The 21580-nt window shown below is 38.2% G+C and overlaps 1 protein-coding gene across 13 annotated transcripts in view; it reads right to left on the reverse strand.

Moving 5' to 3' along the window:
* Positions 1 to 21580, reverse strand: part of MYO3B (myosin IIIB) — a 425769-nt gene that overhangs the window by 245760 nt on the left and 158429 nt on the right. For 12 of the 13 annotated variants that reach the window (XR_012023941.1, XR_012023944.1, XR_012023942.1 and 9 more), the window contains 6 exons: positions 19585 to 19740; positions 7900 to 7996; positions 6831 to 6947; positions 6217 to 6321; positions 3715 to 3798; positions 2492 to 2694 (listed from right to left, as the gene is read on the reverse strand). Coding sequence is in view for 9 of the 13 variants with exons in the window: in XM_072811357.1 (XP_072667458.1) it covers positions 2492 to 2694; positions 3715 to 3798; positions 6217 to 6321; positions 6831 to 6947; positions 7900 to 7996; positions 19585 to 19740 (762 nt within the window). In the remaining 4 variants the exon portion in view is untranslated. The remainder of the gene's footprint in view (positions 1 to 2491; positions 2695 to 3714; positions 3799 to 6216; positions 6322 to 6830; positions 6948 to 7899; positions 7997 to 19584; positions 19741 to 21580) is intronic. The other variant, XM_072811361.1, reaches the window with a different exon arrangement.

Here is a 21580-nt window from a genome sequence, read left to right on the forward strand (position 1 = left end):
GAATAAATTTAATAATAATAATGTATGGTATATTAGATACCTATTATGTTTCAGATTCTATATTTGATATAAATCATTTATCTCATTTGATTCTCATAACCACCCTGTACGGGTGACTTTATTATGCCCTTTTTTGCATATAAGGAACATAAGGTATGAGGATATTATATTAAGTGACATATACAATAAGTGACATAGCTCTGATTGGAACCCTCTTCACATTTTCTTTATAAAAGAACAGTTTACATTTGAACACAGAAAACTGTATTTTCCATTCTGTCAGAGGTAGCTCTGTAAACTTTAAAACCACCCTAATTTGGGGAGAAAGAAGCAAGGGACCTCATAAAAATTAACTAAGAAGCCACAGGGAAGCTAAAGTAACTGTCTTTTTTTTTTTTTTCATTTGTTGAATTTGCATGCCAGCCCCTACTTTGTGAGGACACTGCAAATGTATGACAGAGGAGGATGCTTGAGTTCCTACCCCAGAACAAAGTGCTGTGGATTCTCTTTACACAGTAGCTTTTAGATTCATCAACTTCTCTCCACTTCTCTCTTTACTGCTGATAACTTAGTCCAGACCAACATTCTATCTCACAGAGATCTGGCAACAGACAGTCTCCTAATGGTCCCAACACGATCCCTATTGCATCCCCTCCAATCCATTTTCCCCACTGAAGCCAGAGCAATCATCTGAAATGCAACTTGGGTTTTGTGACTCCTCTGCTTGAAAACAGTAAATGGCTTCCTACTACTTTTATTTTTTTTAAGATTTTTTTATTTATTCATTCATGAAGAGACACAGAGAGAGAGAGGCAGAGACACAGGCAGAGGGAGAAGCGGGCTCCATGCAGGGATCACGCCCTGGGCTGAAGACAGCACTAAACTGCTGAGCCACGGGTTAGCATGCCCTGCCTTTAGAATATGGTTCAAAATCCCAGCCTGCATGATCTGCTCTCAGGCTCATCATTGCCTATCTCCCTGGTTGGAAGGAGCACCACCTTGCTGGCTAACTCTTAGTGATCTTTGTGTCTCAGATTAACTATCTCATACACAGGAAGCCCTTCTCCTCCTGGACAAGGCTGTGTGCCCTTCCTTCTATTTTACCTTCATAGCACCTTATATTGTTTCCTGGGATTTATCCTAATGGTTCTACATTTAAGTTTATTTATTTAATGTTTGTGATCCTCCCTCCGTCATCTCCATCCCCCATTTACTCTGAGCTCCATGAGTACTGTGACCTTGTCTATTTTGCTTACTCTCGCAATTCAAGCAGGGAGTACAACACTAGCATACCATAAGGATTCAGGGGATAATTACTGAATAATACATGGTGGACCAAGCTCCTGAGAAAGTCTGGTGTCCTGCAATAAATATAAAAAGCATGGCTAGCCCCCTAATAACACATACCATACAAGGCACTTTTTAAAGTAATTTTATTTTATTTTTTTAAGATTTTATTTATTTATTCATGATAGACACATACACACACACACAGAGAGAGAGAGAGAGAGAGAGAGAGAGAGAGAGAGAGAGAGGCAGAGACATAGGCAGAGGGAGAAGCAGGCTCCATGCAGGAGCCCGATGTGGGACTTGATCCCAGGTCTCCAGGATCACGCCCTGGGCCAAAGGCAGGGGCTAAACCACTGAGCCACCCAGGGATCCCCTTAAAGTAATTTTATATAAATGAACTCATTAATCTTCACAGCAAACCCATGAGGTAGGCACTACTAGCATCTCCATTTCACAGATAAGGCACAGAGAGGTTAAGTGACATAACAAAGGAGAGCAAATGTGAGAACCAGCATTTGAATCCAGAGGTCTCCATACTATTGATTACTATGCTAGACTGCTCTACTTAAAATCATTTTTTTCTTTTTTCAATCTAGGGGGAAAAATAAGTATGTGGAATATTATCAGTGTTTTTTTTAATAAACAAATTCAATTTTAAGGTATCTAATGAATTTTTTAAAAGACTTATTTACTTATGGGCGGGGGAGAGGGAGAGGAAAGAGAGATAGAGGGAGTCCCAAGCAGACTCTACACCAAGCACAGAGCTGGACTCGGATCTCCATTTCAAAACCCTGAGATCATGACCTGAGCTGGACGCTCAACCAACTGCATCATCCAGGTGCCCCAGTACCTAATGATTTTTAAAAGTATTCACAATGTTGTTAAATTCTACCTAGTACAGCCAACTCAAAAGAAATGAGTGTGCTAATCCCAGAGTACTCCCACCCCAACCCTTTGTATGTGGCCTGCAAACATCTTTTAGGTAAAAAATTACCACTTATCCTTCAATTAAATAATTCCTTTTTCTTGGGCAGCTTGGGGGTGGGGATGGGGCCAGGGATGCTAAGAACAAGGGTGAAATGGAGCCATTAAGATTACCAAAGCCTCCAAAAAAAAAAAGAAAAAGAAAAAGAAAAAGATTACCAAAGCCTCTTGGTCTACCTTGCAAAGCAAAAACAGAGTCATAAAATAATGCACCTACACTGCCTGTTTTATAACTCTGGATTTTTCAAGGAGATATTCAGATATTCTTGCCCCCATCACAGCTCCGGTTGGTGTAAACATCATTTCCAGATATTTTCCAAAACGGCTCGAATTGTCATTGATGGCAGTGCATGCATTTCCAAAGGCTTCCACCAGAGAGTTGACTTGCAGAATTTTCTCTCTCAAGGTCTGATTATTGGCCTGTGCCAAACAGACAACAGTCAAAAGGAGCTTCCAGAAATATTACCTTAGCAAAATTGCCAGGGACCCCTCCCTACCCCCAGAATTCACATTATCCTTTCGGGAAGAACTTGGGGAAATTAGCACCAACCACCAGCACTGTCTTCTCAGATGAGCAACTCCCCAGGGGCACAGGCATCAGATGAGGCCAGATTAGGTTATCAATTTTTTTTTAAAAATTGCTTTATTTATTCATGAGAGAGAGAGAGAGAGATGGGCAAAGAAACAGGCAGAGGGAGAAGCAGACTTCCTGTAGGGAGCCTGATGCAAGACTTGATGCAAGGACCATGGGATCATGACCTGAGCCAAAGGCAGACACGCTCAACCACTGAGCCACCCAGGTGTCCCAGGTAATCAATTTTTATATCCAGCCACACTTCACTTATAATCCTTGACAGATAAAATGCCCAAACAGTTTAGAAAGAGTTTTAAATAGATCCCATAACTTTTCTCAGGCATCCATTATAATATTCAATAAACTTTATTTCTAAAAAGTACTCCTTAAATGCTATCCTAGTCTCATAATACACTAGTTCTGAGTATAAGTAACTGCTAGACCACTTTTCAGGTCAGTCCTTCAATGTCCATTTCACCAAGCTAAAAATTTCCATTTTTCCTTCAATGTTTGCTCAAAGATTTCTATTTTCCAATCCTTTAAGTGCCTTAGTGGCTGTCCTTGATCTTGTTCCTAGTGGTTAACCACTTTTATTACTTAATGGCTAAATGTTTCTATTACATTCAAAACATGAAAAATTAATTTCTGATAATCTAGTAAATTCATGCTGGCATTATTTTCCTCACTATGTGAAAGAAGGATGGCATGCTGACATCTTAAGATGCCTAGCTATCGGGAAGTAAACATAATAAAGATGGGAGGTTTTTATGTTACCACTAATGAAAACCAGCATTTCCACCATTTATAAAATATGCAGTGATGCTGCAAGGATTTGAACCATGACACACAAAGCAGGGAGTCCATACCTTTCCCAAGAAAGTCAAATGCTGAACAATCAGGTGGGCACTCTCTGTCTTCCCAGAGCCACTTTCTCCACTGATGACAATGCACTGGTATAGAAAATGGGAGTGAGAGTGGAGCATTCATAGCACAGTAAACAACCTGTATGCTCAGCGATGGCTTTCACAATATATCCACTACTCTACTCCTTAATTTTTCACTGGACGAGGTATCATAGGAATCTTTCCATTTGCATACACTGAGAGCTTCTTCCACTTTTCCACAGCTGCTTGTTTCACTGTACAGATGCACCACAGTCTATTTAACCAGTCTCATGTTGACAGATACTCCTTATGTTATTACAAGGAATACTGCAATGAATAACCCTATATATAGGGCATTATATTTACATGTAGGTTTTCCTGTAGAATAAATTCCTAGAAATGGGTTGTTGAACTAGAAGATAAAGACATTTGTAAATTAGATATAGTACCAAATTGCTTTCTTAAGGACTGGACCAATTGGTAAAAGTGCCTATTCTCCTACAGTCTCACAAATAGGGTATGTTGGATTTTTGCCAATCTGAAACCTAAAACAATGGTCTCTCAGTAGTTTTAATTTGCATTTCTTTTATTATCAGTGAGGTTGAGATCTTTTCATATGTTTAAAATTATTCATAAAAAAATTATTCATATTTTCTTTTTTGTGACCAGCCCATATCCTTGGACAATTTTCTTTTTTTTTTTTTGTAACACTGAACTTTTTATCATTCCTCCCTAGCAGCTCTTTAGGTATCAGGAGGATTAGTGGGTGTGGCAGAATAAAAAACCGTGTATTTGGTCTTTGTCTCTGGTTCCTGCCACAGAGGTCCTAAGACTCTTGGAACTTCCTGAATCATAGGGGCAATAGGACCATCTTTTGTAATTTACAAAAAAAAGTCCCTTTCAACCAAACCTATGCTAACCAGATGGTTCAAGGTAGGACCCAGGATAATTTTCCAATGGATGCTGGTCACCAGAAAGACCAAATACATGATGAGAGTGGAAACTTTCAGCTCCATCATCCCAGCTGCTTGGGAAGACAGAGGGGCTAGAGATTGACTAAGTCATAAAAATTCTTAAACAACAAGATTTAGAGAGCTTCTGGTATGAACACTTTGAGATGCTGGGAGGGGACATGCCCAGAGAAGGTATGGAAGCTTGGCACAACCTCTCTCCCCTATATCTTGCCCTGTGTAATCTCTTCCATTTGGCTGTTCCTGAGTTATATCCTTTATACTATGCCAGCAAATTTAAGTGTTTAAAAAAGTGTTTTCCTGAGTTCTGTGAGTCATTCTAGTAAATGGTCAGACCCACGGGTGGTTGTGGAAACTCTGGAATTTGTGGACTGGCAGAAGTGTGGGTAGCCTGGTGTGCCACCCTTTTTGTGGCTGGCATCTGAAATGGGGGCAGTCTTTGGGACTGAGCCCTAACCATGGGGTTTGTGCTAACTCTGGGAGGTGAGTGTTAGAATTGAATGAAATTGAATTGGTAGACATCCAGTTGCTGTTGCAGAATCAAAGAACTGGTTGGTGTTGGAAAAGACACAACCTTCAGTGTCAGAAAAGAACACAGTAGGGCAACTTCTCAACTTGAGAAATACATGTATCTCTCTCCACTGACTTCCTCTCTATGGAATCCATGGTCATTTCACAAGTTTCTGGGAAAGGTAAGAACTTAGAGAAGCCAAGTTTCTAACCTATAGTCAATCCATGTTTTCTATTTTGTAAGTTGCAGTGTTATAGTTTCAACTATTCCTCAGCAAACCCAAAGCTGGGACTTTATAGGTCTCAGGAAACTTACACATGGTAACTCTCACATAAAATTTTCCCATCAACTTTATTACTTATATCTCAAACAGACTTAAACACACAAAGGAAAATACACATACTGAATGTAAAGGAAGGATCAACGGTTGGATATGTTACCACCTTGAGTTGAAGGTCCAGAAAAGGAAGCTGTATAGGTGAGGTTTGGGTTTAATTAGAATTAAGTTTAAAATCTGTTCAGTCTTTACCAAATCCACCACGATTTCTCAGCAGCTAAATGGTGTGGGGCTCAATCACTGTCAACCTGTATGCAGTATTTCATACAAAAAGGACTGAACCATGAAAATTCTGAAACCTTAATAAGAAGGAATTTCATTTATGTCATTCTACATTCTGTTTTTAGTATAGTCATTGCCATGTAATCAGGTTTGTGTTGGCTCTATGTTCTCATATTCATATTAGAAACATTCTTATTACATTTTATCAGGGAAAATGAGTGCTCTTGATGTGAATTTTTCATGTTACCCAAAAGAATTTTCATGTTCTCCAGCTGCTCTAACTTTATCACTGTTCCTGTTTCACTACCTACTATTTCATGTCCTATTTCCTTGGACCAGCACCAGCAACAAGAATGGAGTTTTCCAGAAAACATAAGAGCTGCAAAGGAAGAAAGAATACATTCCACTATGTAACTTGGCAGGAAAGGAAGGAGAGGTTTTACCTGGTCTTTGCTGAAAGTAACCATACATTGGTAAGCAGCATCTGCTGATGCAAATATGTGGGGGGGATTGGAGGCACGTCTCACCCCATGATAAAGTCTGGAAAACTGAAGAAAAAAATTATTAATTTAAAGAAAATATCTAATGCTCCAGTACCTGTTGCCCATGAAACCAAGGCTTTGTCACTTGTTAGGGGAATTGTAGTATCAGGAAGGGAGTAGAGCCACAGGCTCTGAAGTCTGCAGGCCTAAGTTCAATTTCCAGTTCTTCACTGACTAGTTTCATGAGTTTTTGCAAGGAAGTTAACTTTGCCATGCTAAGTCTCCTCATCTGCCCAACAGCTTTAATAATGGTGCCTGCCTCACAGGATAATGAGAAGTGAGATAAGCTAGTACCTGGTAGGTAGCAAGCACTAAATGAATGTTGGCTATTATTGTCGTATCTTGCTCTAAAAAGTTGCCCCTGAAATATAAGAATTTCTTCTGTGTTGATTATCTGCAGGTTGGGCTAACACCGCTAAAGTAGCATACGTTTGTTCTCACTTTTCCCTTTTCATTTTCCCTTGTGGTTTTTAATTTCCTATTAAGAAGCAACATATTCTAATAGCACTTCTTACCTGTGGAGAATATATGCTTAGATTCTGGAAGGGGTTTAAGGCAATTAAGATGTCTCCAACATAGGTGTAAATGAGCAAGTCCACATAACGCTTTTGCAACTGACGAATAATTGTATCCTAAGAGGAGGATAAATGGTACTGAGAGTAAACATTATTTCCAACCAAGAAAGAATTAAAAAAATAACAAATTTAGTCTTATGAGAATGCTTTCTTATAAAAGATAAAAGTCGTCAATTTGAATCATACTATGACCCGAAGGATCCTAAATGCAGATATTTGCTTTGGAAGAAGAAAAAAAATAGGAATATACTGAAAGAATTAGGCCCACTTAGCACCTGCTAAAGGACACTGAGATATCCAACAAAGGTTTTGTTATTATGAAAAACCTGTCTTACCCGAAACAAAATGTTCTACTTAGAATTTTATTTGATAGGCCATTCCTATTGATAAAGTATAGCAAAAAACAGCAACTTCATTTCTCAAAGCAGTACACTTGAAATTTATGTAGTGGGAATATGGAATTAAACACTTCCATGTTACACTTTAGTGATTCATGCATTGTAGTTACAGGTCTCTAGAGTTATAATCAGCAAAAGCAGTTCCAGTGCAATTAACAGCTCTATTAAACATGCATACTTTAAATGGGGATTATCACAGTTTTCAAATTCAAAATTCAAGCTATATTATCCTTCACTATTTCCCTAAATAAAGCTACTCTTTATGAAGAACACACAACTATCTTGATGTAAAAATTAAACTGCACTTTCTCTAAAACAGAAAATAATTTCTGGTGATTTAATAAATAATTTAGGCTCACAATATAAAGGGCTTTATTGGAAAAAATGCAAATCCTTTCCTCTTCATCATTTAGGACATTTGGGGGACTATAAATGAACACAACATGGAATCATAGTCACAGCAACCAAATGCTCCCTCAGCTTCACCCCAAGGCTATACAAACAATTAAATTTTCAAGTGACCTTAGGAGAGCATGTCTACAAGAAAAAGGTCAGACCATTCACATGAAACAAATGTCATCGCTGAGAATTGCCTACTAAATATTTAGTACCTCATCCAGAACCTCTAAATTCACCAAATCATCCTCAAGGCAGTATTTTTCAGCATTTTCCACGTGATAGGGTCTTCTGGTATGCATTCTTTCATGCCTAGAAATTTATCCAGAGAATATTACAGTTAACACAGTATAAAGTGTAGCAGAATGTAGACAATGAGAATGCTTCATTCATAATCTTACCACATGATATGCTCAGTCAGAGACTTCAGAGATGGGGAGAGGAAGAGCAAGCACAGTCCAGGTCCCCAAGCTGCAGGGCCCTCTCCCTGTTGCTATAGAGCTATCAGGAGTAAGGTGAGCTCCAGACCTCAAGCCTGCCTTCTATTACAGTGAGGGATATTGCCAAATGGGCCCAGCTAATACTTCTATTCGTTCTTAAATGCAAAGCAGCTTTTCCAGAAATAAATATCTCATGTTCTTTCTGTTAATGGTCAGGTATATAGTTCTCACCCAGGTACTATCCTTGAGGTCCTCTCATGCTATCCACCAGTATCAATTCCAACTTTTTGAAAAATATTTAAAACTGCAGAAAATTTTAGAGAATAATATAGCAAATATCAAGGAATCAAAATGTTTATATTTTACCTTATTTATTTGAAATCCCTTTGTTACCAATATTTCATCCCACTCCCCTTTCCTGAATGACTACTATTTGTTGAGTATCCTTCCAATCTATTTTAAAATATTGGTCATACATGTGAGCAAATACATATTCTATGTTAGTTATAAAAATGATATACTGTTTCATTCTGTAAAATTGTTTTTTCCCCACTCAATGTTGTAATTTTTTTAACTCTATACATGGACATACACATACATATCCATATTTCAGTCTCTTTAATCACTGGGTTATATATATTACACCATATGAATATATGCCAATTTGTTTACCCAGTCCTGTGATCATCAACACTTAGATTGATTCCACTTTTTTCCTATTAGAAACAAAACACCACTCAGTATCTTTATATGTATACCCTTGTCTATATATGTGAGATTTTTCTCTGAGAGGGCATTACTCTACAGACATTTAAAAAATTTGGTTGGCACAAATAAAAAATAAAAATAAAAAACTTAGTTGGCAAGCAACACTAATCTCCTTTGGCAAACCAAAATATAGTTTTTGAAGGTATAAAATTAGTTCAAGTCAAAGTAGACTTTCCCATAATTTCTGCATAAAGGTATCACTACTCCATGTGGTATAGGGGGAAAGAGGTAGCTAGGAAGTTAAAACTCTGGGTCCTTGTTTCAGGGTTCTGCGGAATGTCTCGTGGGCCACTTAGCAATTCCCTTAACAGCCAGCATGGCAGTTTGCTGCTATCTATAAACAGAACCTCTCATGAGTATCTATCTCGTGGGGTAGGATGGGGGAGGCTCGGGGCGAGGGGGGGTGGTGCTGTGAAAGTAATACAGTCATGGATATACAAATGCAAAAGAGTTGAAAAAAAATGTACCAAGTACTACTGTTACAACCTTGTCAAAATTTGGAATCAACAATTTACACAACTCCACATATTACTCAAAATACCAATAACTAAACAAAATCACATGTAAAATGCCTTCGAGGTACCGTCGGTTCAGCAGTACCACCACACAGTATGTCACTGTCACCTTTTATGCTCACCATCATCACAGCTTCACAGGACCCAGTTTTATTTTGCCAGGCCCCAGAAGTTAGTTTTACTGAACATTTTGCTGTAAGTACCATGTAGGCATCATGGCATCCTTTTGTGCGCTCTGTCCCTTGTTGTGTGCATTTCACAGAAGTAGGTAAAAAGAAAGAAGCAAATTCAATAGCTCTACATATTAAATCTTGACTTTATAATATGATAGAGATGGGCAAAGAAAACACTTTTTTCCTCCCTGCCTGTTAAATTTTACTTCCCAATTCCCATAATTGATAGATTTGAAGAAGGGGTATTTGAAGCATGGTATTAGTCATTTCCAGTGCTGGAGCCAGTTTTGCTGCTAATTCATATAGAGATCCAAAATAGCTGAAGCTTAATTTTATTTAATAAAATCAAACGTACAACCTAAGCATTTTAAAATTATTAAACAGAAGGGTTTATTCATCTGTGCTGTAATATATAATAGCGATGTCAAAGAGAAATCAGATTGAACTAAAATACAAACTTTTACTAAAACTCAACTGCTGCCTGCTTTTGGCTAGCAACTTTGCTAAATAAAACAGCAGAAGGGTGCATATTTTCCGGCCAAATCCCCTTCATGTAAAACCTAAGCATTTTTTTTCCTTGAAGCTCATCATGAAATATCATGACACATTTTTTAAGAAAACTAAATTTTCAACATATTAATAAATACATCTAATTAATCTTCCTAAATCCTTACCTTACAATTGTATCAAATAGGCTAAGTTAGAGTTTATTCTATACATCTTCAACAAAGAAAATGAGGAATTAAAAAAATCATCCACAGATCTGGTTCAAGTCAAGATGGAGTAAGCACTCTCCACTCTACCTTCCTACTGAATACAACTAAATATCCTAGACAGAAAGCACAGGCCTTTCAGAAGTAAACATAACAGGAAGACTGGGGAAATCAGAATTTCAAATACCACTGAATCAATGGCAAGTTTCCCACGGATTATTTTTTTCCTCCAGGAACTCCTGACCCGAACCACATACAGGGATGTCAAGTTTCATACTAGATGACATTTTTATAGCCAACCAAAAATGCAAATACTGACAAAACCTCACTTGTAATATCACAAATAAATAAACTCGAAATAAAGTTGTGACTTTCAAGGTGAACATGTACAATGTAATACCACCAGGATCAAAACTGTCATCTTTTGAATCTTGCAGCAGATTGTCTATATACCAGTACAGATTTAATTTCCAGGAATCATGCAGATACTGTCTGAAAATCTGAGCCTGATTCTCATAAAAATCTTCCCCTTTTAATATTTTATAAACAACTTTTAAAAGATTTCACCTGCTATGATTAGCCACATATGGTCTCTTCCCACGTTTGTTGGCAATCAAATTCCTTAGACTTATTTGCTTCCAAAATTGAAGCAGGCAATCTAGAAATTGATGTTGGTGCAAGATATTTCCACTCTATCAAGACAGATTCATTTTTTCAACCAGTGGAAAAAAAATATCTCTTAGCCCCATCTCTGCCTTCCCCGACTAGTGTTCTGAAACTGCCACCTGCTTCATTTTCCTTTGGAGTCTTCTGAAGACAAAAAATTACTTATTCCAGTTCTTACCTGTTTTTAAAAAATTATCCTGGACTTTCAATAATATTAATAAAAAGTATTATGTTGTTTTATATTTGTCTATTTCTAGTTGAAACTAATAAAAATAATTTGGTTTAAATTTTTTAGTTTTCTTTCATTAAATGATTTGTCGTCATCACTGGTCATTACCAGCTTAAATTTCCTTTAAATTCACATGCTCCATCTAGTGCCTTACTTGAAAATAGCATCTATTATCAATTTTTGCTGAAGAATTCTTAATGTGAAAATTACAAATTTCCAACTACAAGGTACTTGGATTGAATGTTTCAAAGCTCAGAGAAATGGATAAATAGGTAAGTGGATGGATGAATAGCAAAAGGCATTCTATTAAATCAAAAGGATAAGTTTTAACGACTCAAAAGACATTTTCAAATCCCAGCAAAGTCCATACTGCTTTTTGCTAGATTCTTACTTGTTTTTATGAAGCTCTAAATATGTTGGCTGCAAAGCCTGACTTCCTAGACAAATAGAGTTTGTGGGAGGGTGGGGGTAAAGCTTAGAAAAGAAGAAACTCAAAACTCTGGGTTGGGCTGTTTCCTGGAATTTGGGGTTGGTGGGAGCTGGTAGGTAATGAGTAGGACTGACCTTAGGTTTCAGGGATCAGGAAAAGGAGGATTGGTGTCAGAATTCCTGGCTCAGGTAAGAGGGAAACAAGGGTAAGTCTGAAACATCAAGTCCAAGGAAATGGGTGGAGATTAAGAACTGGATCTGAAGAGTAGGTGAGATAGGCAGAGGCTAACAGTTCCTATAAGACAAGGGTAGGCACAGATGAGGTAGAAGACGGGAGATACTTTGGAATGTCTTAGGTCCAGCCCATGAGTGAGAAACAAGCTGTAGAGGGTACCAAGCTGGTTCAGACACGGGGCATTGTTCTCTGGGAATAAATCCCTGAAGTACTGTTGCCTTTACTATAGTTTCATCTCTATGCCTGCATTATGGGTAACCTCATTTGTGTATGATACTCTTTAATATCTCATCAATGGGCTACAGACTTCTCTGTTCAAGCTGCTGGCCATAGGAAGATTTTGACAAATATTATATATTTTGTCTGAAAGTAATTCCTTAATCCCTAGCCTCTTCCCATCTGTTAACTATGCCCATGGAAGCAGTGACTTCCATGTAAGTAGGTCAAAATGGGGCTTCACATAGGTGCAGCAGGATGCGTTCTTCCCTTTACCACCAACTATGATGAAGAACAAAGCAAAAGAAGACCCTCTAAATCATAACTCAGGATGGGAAGGAAGTAAAACTTTTTAGCCTACTAATTACAGAAGATATGCTAGTAAACAGAGATTCAATGCTGTACTGAAAAATGTCTGATGGCATTTTAGGAACAGTCATGCTGTGACAGGACCATTGTGAAGGATACCTCTACAACAGTTCCTCCACACTCAGGCTCAGAGCCCTCCCCTCCATCCAAGAGTAGAACTGGAAGGAATGGAGAATGACTAACTCTTCCATCAGATTCCACATACAAAAGGAAGTAAAATCTGTTGAAGGTGGAGAAAAAAGGGGGAAAGAATAGAAGTAGTAAGAAAAAAGGTCCAGGCTCAAAAGTGGTGGTCCTCAAGATTCTAAGACAAAGGCTTTGGTGGCCATGGACAGAGTTGAGGCACAACTTGACAAGTTGGATAGATCAGAGGAACCTGAAAGTTCAGAGGAACTCCCTTATCACCACATTCAATGCATTCTACCCATATAGTGAGGAAACTATTACTCAAAACTGGAGAAGTAGTACTATTATATTTCTTCCAAATCATTATTTACATTTCAATATATCCTTTGATAGCAGAGCTAATGAAAGAGAAACTTTTATTTGACTGTAACTATATAATCATGGACCTAAAATGAGAAAAAACAATGGCAGACCATCTAGGTGTGATACCATTTTACTGAGAGTCAAATATGGGTAGAGATACCACCTAGATAACTTTAACTACATGAGCTCTATCTTGACCTAGAACTTAAGTTTTTATCTATCAAGCAAACATTACAATACATTGATTAAAAAATAGAGTTGTTTGGATGGAAATCATCGTAACTCCCAGTTTTTCATCTAAGCATGATTTTGGCCAGAATTCCAATCAATCAGCATCTTATCATCAGTCATAAATTTGATATACTCACCTTCTCTAGGCAGCAAGAATCAGTGACTACATCAGAAAATTAAATATTAATTTATTCACTCAGTTACAGACATATAGATAGATAGCAGATACTAATTATATTGGTGTGGATTTATTTCTTGTCTGTTAGGAGAACAGGAAGCGCTTTAATCTCTTTTGTGTCATGTATCTTCAGCACTTGATAAAGTAATCATTCAGAAGTCATTCATTTAGGGGTGCCAGGGTGGCTCATTTGGTTAAGCATCTGCCTTCGGTTTAGGTCATAATCCCAAGGTCCTGGGATGGAGGCCCTCATTTGATTCCTAGCTCAGTGGAGTCTGCTTCTCCCTCTGCCCCTCCTCCTGCTCATGCTTTCTCTTTCTCTCAAATAAATAAAATCTTAAAAAAAAAAAAAAATTTCATTCATTTACATAAAGAGTCCAGGAGCTCATGAGTGTATGTATTATGTTAGATGTGAATATATATGCATGTTTGAAGGTAAAAGAGGAAGCAAATGAGCAAGGCTTACTGGAGAAGGCTAGACAATTAAGCAGTGAGAAATCTGTTTTTAAAGGTCACTGCTGCACATTGAAAAGAAAATCAGAAAAGCTGAGGTAATTGTTTTAACCAGCCTCAGGCAAACTGCAAAAGTAGAATCAAAATCCATTAAACAGAGCAGAAAACAACCAGCAACTTAATTCTTCTACCAAATACTACTTACAGTAGACCCCTGGCATTTGAGGGTTTAAAATCTGTGGTTTCAGTTAGGCCCAAGCCACCCACAAGGGAAAGACATGTTAGATCTTGTCATTTTACTAAGGATTGCAGTTGGGCCCATGATGGGAGGTTGGAAGGCAGGAGGGAATCATAGCACAGCCTACCCAGCATCTTCCCTGCCTCCACTCATATTCCAGACAGTTGATGAAGTCAGGGATTTCATCCCTGGGGGGAAAAGTCGTGTTGAAGGCCGAGGAAATGGGAGCTGATGTAAAGGAAATGGCCAAACTGCTTAAAAGCATCCCTGATGATTAAGTAAAAAAATAAAGCTCCCAACTACTGTTCAGGGGATTTTAGGGCTTTTTAACCTCCTTTGAGAGAGTAAGCCTTGGCTTCAAAACTACTCTATCATACCTGAATCAAATATATGCTATGGCAAAATTATTGAATTACTGGAAAAACTTAAATTCCAACAGTTACACTCATACACTATAGTCAGCATTGGGTATCAAATGGGTATCAAATCTCAACACAATGTTGCTCCTTCATAGGGGCCTCACATACATGATGTAAAAGGGGGAATGGATCGTGGCTTCACTTTCCACACAACTAGATCACTCTGAAGAGCTAGACTGCTTAGATCCAGGAGAGGGGAGATGGGGTTTCACCACCATTCAAGTCATTCTTCATGCACACTTCATGTACACCACCATTCAAGCAGTTCCTCGTCTATAGTGAACAAGCTCCCATGATTCCTAGCCTTCTCTTGAACACGTACTCATCTCAACAGAACTGAAGTAGATCACTGCCCCATAAGGCGTTTGACCCAACTTCACTTTCCACCTACTCACTGTGAGAAGGTAGCAGAAGGGGCATCTTCCTTGCTCCTCTCTGCATTTCTCAGCCATACTTCTCCCTAACCAATCTTTCACCTTTTAAAAATGCCACATCATTCCTGTATATCATTTCCTCCAGCACTTGACCTCCATTTTCCTTTCTCTCTATTCCCCTGGTATCAGTCTTTGGTTTTCCCACCCCTGATCAACCACTTTGTTATTTCTTTCCACAAACTGATCTCAGGGTTCCTCAACTTGTCAACTCTCCAACAACTTTTCTAACTCCACTGAATTTCTCTACAAGTTCAGCCATGACTAGTTCCCAGTTATTTTTCAAAAGTTCCCAAGATCTCAGTTCTACTACAGTCCACTCACCAACCACTCACTGAATCTGCTCTTTATCTGCATTGCGACTGCCAGTCTCTTGACCTAGACCAGGCTCAAAGGTTAAAAAGCCACTTCTGGCCTCACTTTCTTCCAAATCCCCAAAAGATCCCAAGGATACTTTCCTCATCTTTATTCCTCTGCTCCCTTGTCCACCCATCATGTCCATCAAGTTAGCCTCCAATCTGAAGACCAGAGTATCTGCTTCCTCTACTCCTACCCTTTTACTAAGAATTGCAAAAGATAATAGGAAAGGCAGTGGTGGTAAAGGTACATTTTTTTAGAGGTTCTGGTGCTGAATGCTCTACATGCATTATTTTAAATGGTGATTAACTTCACTACAATGGAATGCTATTCAGTTAAGTTCCTCTTGGGTGTTCTGTGCTATTGAGCAATCATCATGTCCATCTTTAATGGACCCTTTATAATATTCCTCCTAGTGGCTGTTCCAAAGAGTTAACATTTCCCTGGTGTCCACAGCCCACTCCCAACTTTGAGACCATCTTTCTTACTTTTTTTGAAAGATAAAGGGCATTCAACATGAGTTGCCTCATAGGACCCCCTTTCCCTATCCCACTCTCACCCCTCAAATTTTCCAGATATCTTCATCTAATCTTTCTGTGTCTTTCTCAATCTAGAGGTTCTTCCTAAGGTCAACCCTTCTCTTAGGCCCTTGTTCCCACTTCCTCTTGCTTCCTCTATTACCTCCTCTCCCTCTTTATTTTCAATGTGTCCCTCTACGTAAGATCCTCCACTTCACCTGTCCAAGTTTGCCCCATTCTTTAAGAACCTGCCGTCTTCCCCTCAAACCATCAACTTCTCTCTCCCCTGGAGAAAATACTAAAGTGGAAAGAACATTCCCTGACTTTGCTGGAACAGTAAGACAGTTTTCCCTACAGTCTGTAGGTTTCATTTCTCTGCATTTGGTTCTCAAAACTAAACAATTCTCCAGCTGAGGGACTCAGAGCCATTTGGAACACTGCAGAACCCTTAAAGAAAGCTGAAAACTTTGTGTATATCTGGAAGTACCTGGCATTGCATTTGGTAGGTTAGGAAAAGGAAGCATAATCTCTTTACTGATCTGGGTCCCTTAGTGTCTTACAATTTCTGTTTGGTTGCAGTCTTAACCATGGCAGAGAGGCAGCCCAATTTGGACAGACCCTGTAACACTTCTCTCTCTGTCTCTGCTCTCTCTCATCAAATCCACCACTAAGTCCTTAATATCGTCTGTTATTTGCAAATTGTCACAATCTGTTCACTTGTCTCTCTGTTCCTGCCTTGCCCAGCTCCAATCCATTCTCTATACTGCAATCAGAAGGACCTTCCTGGAGTACATGCCTGCTTAAAAACCTTCACTGGCTCCTGAGTTCCCAAGAAAGAAATGGAAGCTCTGTAGCCCATCATGACCTGGCCCCTGCCTGCCTGGTTTCTCCCTCTCCCTGTTCCATGCCAAGCTCCAGCAATGCCAACGAAATGTTCACCAAATTCCTTAAGCTCTCTCCAGCCTCTGTACCTTTGCCCTTTGATCACTGCTCATTATTCTCCTCTACCCAGAATAATCTGTTTCCTCTTCTATTCATTCTTCAGGATACAAAGATCATCTCCCCACCAGTTCCAGGGGTCTTTTCTTTCCAGGTGTTCCCCAGCATCCCTTTATCCAGGTACTTTTAATGTTGAATTGTTCTTATCTGATTCTTGTCTGTTTCACACACTGGGCTATTAGTACTTTATCAGGAACTATATCTGATTTGCCTTTGTAGTCCTTCTGTTCAGCAGAGGGCCTGTCACATGCACACATAAATGTCTCTTAAACAAATAAATGAATAAATGATATTTTAAATGAGATAGAAATTGTTATTTTTAACATTCAGTAGCTAAGTACTGTTTATTTTCATGATGTTATATGATAAAGAGATGAATTTATACAAATTAAAGCCAAGAAGTAGGTAGTATTAAACAGAAATGGAGAACTCTGAATTAAATAGACCCCCCATATACTACACTGCTAATACTGTGATTGTTAACTCTGTATCAAGAGCTATTCTACTTATTTTTTATATATGGACTCATTTAACTCTCAAAAGAATCCTCATATTATAGATGAAGAAACCTCTGAATAGACCAATGTAACAACCTGTCCCGGAGTGGTGGAGCTGGGATTAAACTCTGGCAGGGCTAGTGGCTTTAACCACCACACTGGGCTGCCTTCTGGGTGACCATAATTGTACAAGAAAGTGGTAGGTGGGGCATCTGCCTCACTCATCTATGTAACTGCCTCAAATGTTCTTTCTTTTCCAACCTTATCTTGTAAACTCACAACTTTAGATATATTGAGTCACCAGCATCAAATGATATTTGAGTTTTTCTGGGTGGGCTTTAAAAACACTTATGTAGCCAACCATAATTGCCAGCTGCTATGAGGAAGTAACAGGAAGTAACAACATGGGAGAAGTGGCAGGTTAAGTGTCTCACAGGTACTGTGTTTCCTTTAGAATTAATTTTCCTACCTCTTAAGGAAGCAACTGTCCTACCTCTTAAGGAAGCAACTGTTTAAAGTTTTTATTCTTATTTTTAAGGTTGCAGGGGTTTTTAATTTTTATTTATTTATCTATAAAGTAATCTCTAAACCCAAAATAGGCTCAAACTCATGATCCCAAGATCAAGAGTTGCATGCTCTACTCTGAGCCAGCCAGGCACCGCTGGTTGTGTGGTTTTTTTGTTTGTTTGTTTTTTAAAGACTTTCAAAGAAACACAAACTCCTGAGTGAAACTGAAGATTACAAAGACTCTGTAAGAAGTCTCTGCCACCATATAAGGCTTTTGAGAGCAAAGAAGTTAAAAAGATAAAGAGAAATGAGAGAGAGTGGGTGAGAGAGACTGGAGTCTGATATTCTATACAAAAAGAAGGAATGTCTTTAAAAAGAGAACATACCTCTGGACAGGCAGAGTCCGGCAAATGTGAAAAGCTGAATAACTTTGCAACCTAAGTCTTAAAAACTGTTCTGCAGCAAATTTCAGAACATTGTAAAAAGGAGGAAAGGCTTGATTCAACTTAGAGCATTTAAATGCTGGGTTTTTTGTTTCGTTTTGTTTTGTCTGTTTGATTTGATTTCATCTTCATTTCTGGTGCTAGTGCTGTGTGTGCTGAGGGAGAGGTGAGTGATTTTGGGGAAGTGACTGGTGTACAAGAACAGAAACAGGGGAAGAAAGGGGATTTTAGTTCCCCAGGGCTTAAATGCAAGTTCTTACTGTTTTAAAAAGGTACCAAGTCATAAGACTTTCTCTACCTATGTAAGCCACAGAAACACAAATGACAGTGGAAAGGGGAAAAGAGCAGGAAAAAATTTGTTTCGAGCTATTCAAAAGGGAACGTGGTGGTGGCAGGGAAAATCAGCAAGATACAGTCACCTTAAAACTATCCCTCCAGCTCCAAGAGTTCCGATGCTTTTTTGACTTGTAAACAATGTTCCACAGAATACATGAATATTTCCAGAACTTGTGACTAGTGAAATTTTATTTTCTTCACCTCCAGTCCTTTTAATGTTCTTTTAATAATAATGGATTAGAGCTTATCTGCATCCTGGCCAGTTTTATAAAACCAAGTAACTGCTGAGCTGGGAAGCAGGTTTATTTACATTAAAAAAATATTTTTAAAGAGAAATTCTGCCACCATCTGGACAGAAATCAAAGGTCTATTTCTTAGAGACCACCATGGAATACCATTTTAAGAAACTGGCCCTGAAAATAAATATTTATTTCTTAAAATCTACACTTTAGAGAAAGAGGCAGGGAGGGAGAATCACAGTTGTTTTGGATAGCATAGACATCACCTGTGGAAAAAAAAAATCATTTAAAAATACTAAATTGTCTCTGAGGAATTTTTAATTAAAGAATAGGGTCTCAGAGCACATTAGAGAAACATCTTCTAGTGTTTAACTTGTAATCTTTCCAAAATCACTTTTTATAGTCTACTTTCTTCTTTCTAATCAGCAACGGCCAAGTAAAGATTTTTCACACAATCTCATCCCTGGCTGTTTTCATACAGCTAACCTTACTGGTTAAAAACAAAAAATCCACATTCATATTAAATATAAATATATATGTGTGTTGGTTTTTAACTAGAACATAAGGGCAGAGCAGTCTTTTAGCCACAGTTGAGAGATATTAACCGTAGGAGGACAAATGGACAGCTTGTTTCTAAAGCTCTCTAGATCTCATCCATTGAGTATGGAGTACTTAATGTCATGTAAATGAAACTCTCAAAAATGCAGGGATGTGATAATTACCAGTATTAATGCTAGACAAATCAGAACACATGACATGCCATTTTTATAAATAACGTGAGAGAGGAAGTAGGAAGACACCAAGTACCATACCTTGTTTTAACAACAGTGTTTTGATGCTTCTGGTCTTGGAGGACCTTGGCCAGCTGTTTTTGCAGAAATAAAACCTTCCCGTGGGCTCCTTTAATAAATGGGTGGTCAAGGAGATGTGTGACAGAAGGCCGCTTTTCAAAATCCTTAATAAGACACCTGTTTGCAAAAATCAACAAACAATCCAAAGTACAACCTTAGATACCTGGTTCCTCTGTGAATACAAGAGAGAGGCAAAGAAGTTCATTTATAAAACCTCATCACTAACCTTACACAGCTCTTTATTCATATGTGCCAAGAGGGTTAAAAAAGAATAATAATTCTCTGCTGGCCAAATTAATCAGTACATCAAAAATCTATTTTAATTTGGGTTAAGTACATGTTGAAAACAATAAATTTTTGCCATCAATTGAATTTGAAGTACTCAAAACACTGAGAAAAAAAAATGTGAATTTTCTGTCTGAACTTTCACTACAGGAAAATGTTTACAGTGAAGTCAAGTTGATTAGTCTTGTATCTTAGAAACATATAAAATTATATACTGTCTTTCAAATAAAATCCTAGTATATGAAATGTCCACTATTTGATGGTAGGGAAAAACATTCAGGAGTGTGCAAGGAAAGAAACTAATCATAAAGAAACCTTCACAGAAAAACTTCAGCACCTTGATTTCTAATGATTTCTGAAGCAGAAAAACCTCAGAACAGGAAGTAACCACAATATAATTGAGATGAACTGGAATGGAATTATGCAAACAAGGAACAAAAAGTCCATTGAAAATGGTAAAAACTGTGTTGCATTTAAGCTCCTCTGTAGTTAATTGGTTAAAACCATACTGGTGTAACCACTTTCTGTTTCAGATTTAAATGCCCTTTTCAAAGAAAACAACAATTGTACATTTTGCTGTATCCCCTATGTTATCCAAGATGATTCTGATACAAGGAAATTTCTAGTGAAATTGAATCTGATGAATACCCTTCCAATTACCACTGCATTTCCATTCTGAATAGCTGCCCCTGATAGGAGAAGGAAATATCAACAACTGCCCTTTTAAGCTATCAGTCTTTAGCTCACTTTGGAGGCTTAGGATAAAGGCTAAATGCCATTCTGCCCACTGTATAAAACAAATGTTTCCAGTTTTCCCAATAGTGAACATGCCAGCAACATCTAAAACATGACATATTTTAAATAATGAAATCCATTCACAAATGGTAAAAAAAAAAAAAAATCAGCCTCATCTTGAACATCTTTTCAAACATTTAAGCAGACTTCTTTAAACAATCCTTAACTGTTGGATTTACAAAATGGCTTTAACCTTTGTCGTTTACATTTCAAGCCACTTTCACATCCCTCACCTTCTAATCCTGAAAAGATACTCAGTAAATTTCCCAGTCAGTTTTAGAATTGATTCAAGGGATTTCCTATCTATTGGAACTGGAGCTTTCAGTTAGAAAAGCCAAAAGAACCTAGATTATCTCCATTCTGCTGCCTGCACGACTATAAATACCACCTCTGGTTTGCCACGGGAAGAAATCAATCATTTGACTTTCATGGGTTCAGGAGACTTTTGTATAATCTATTACTTTTCCTACCAAAAATAAATCAGTGCAGTCTTAAAAAATACTATGTTCATGTCTTCTATTAGCCATCTTCCCTGAATTCCATGTCTATTCATCTGTCTATGTATACGTGACAACCGAAGTAAAATAAATGTGCTTTCCCTAAGCATCTGGAAAATAAGGAACCTCTTGGTAGTTATACGGTGAATAATACAGGTGTAATGGCCCTGTCCTCTTGCCTTGAGGGATGGTATGCTAAAACTCCTAAAAAACAGTTTGTGTCCCCTGAGAGTTCCTACTACAGATGCCATTGGTAGCTTCACACACTCCTTACATCAGAGGGCATGTATAGGATGGAAGTCCAGGAATCAAGCCTGCCCAGTGACCTGGGGCAGGTCATGCTACATCATTCCTGCATAGAGCAAAAGTACAAGGGCAAT

The sequence above is a fragment of the Canis lupus genome, chromosome 34 (assembly GCF_048164855.1).
Source record: "Canis lupus baileyi chromosome 34, mCanLup2.hap1, whole genome shotgun sequence".
Classification (NCBI taxonomy): Eukaryota; Metazoa; Chordata; class Mammalia; order Carnivora; family Canidae; genus Canis; species Canis lupus.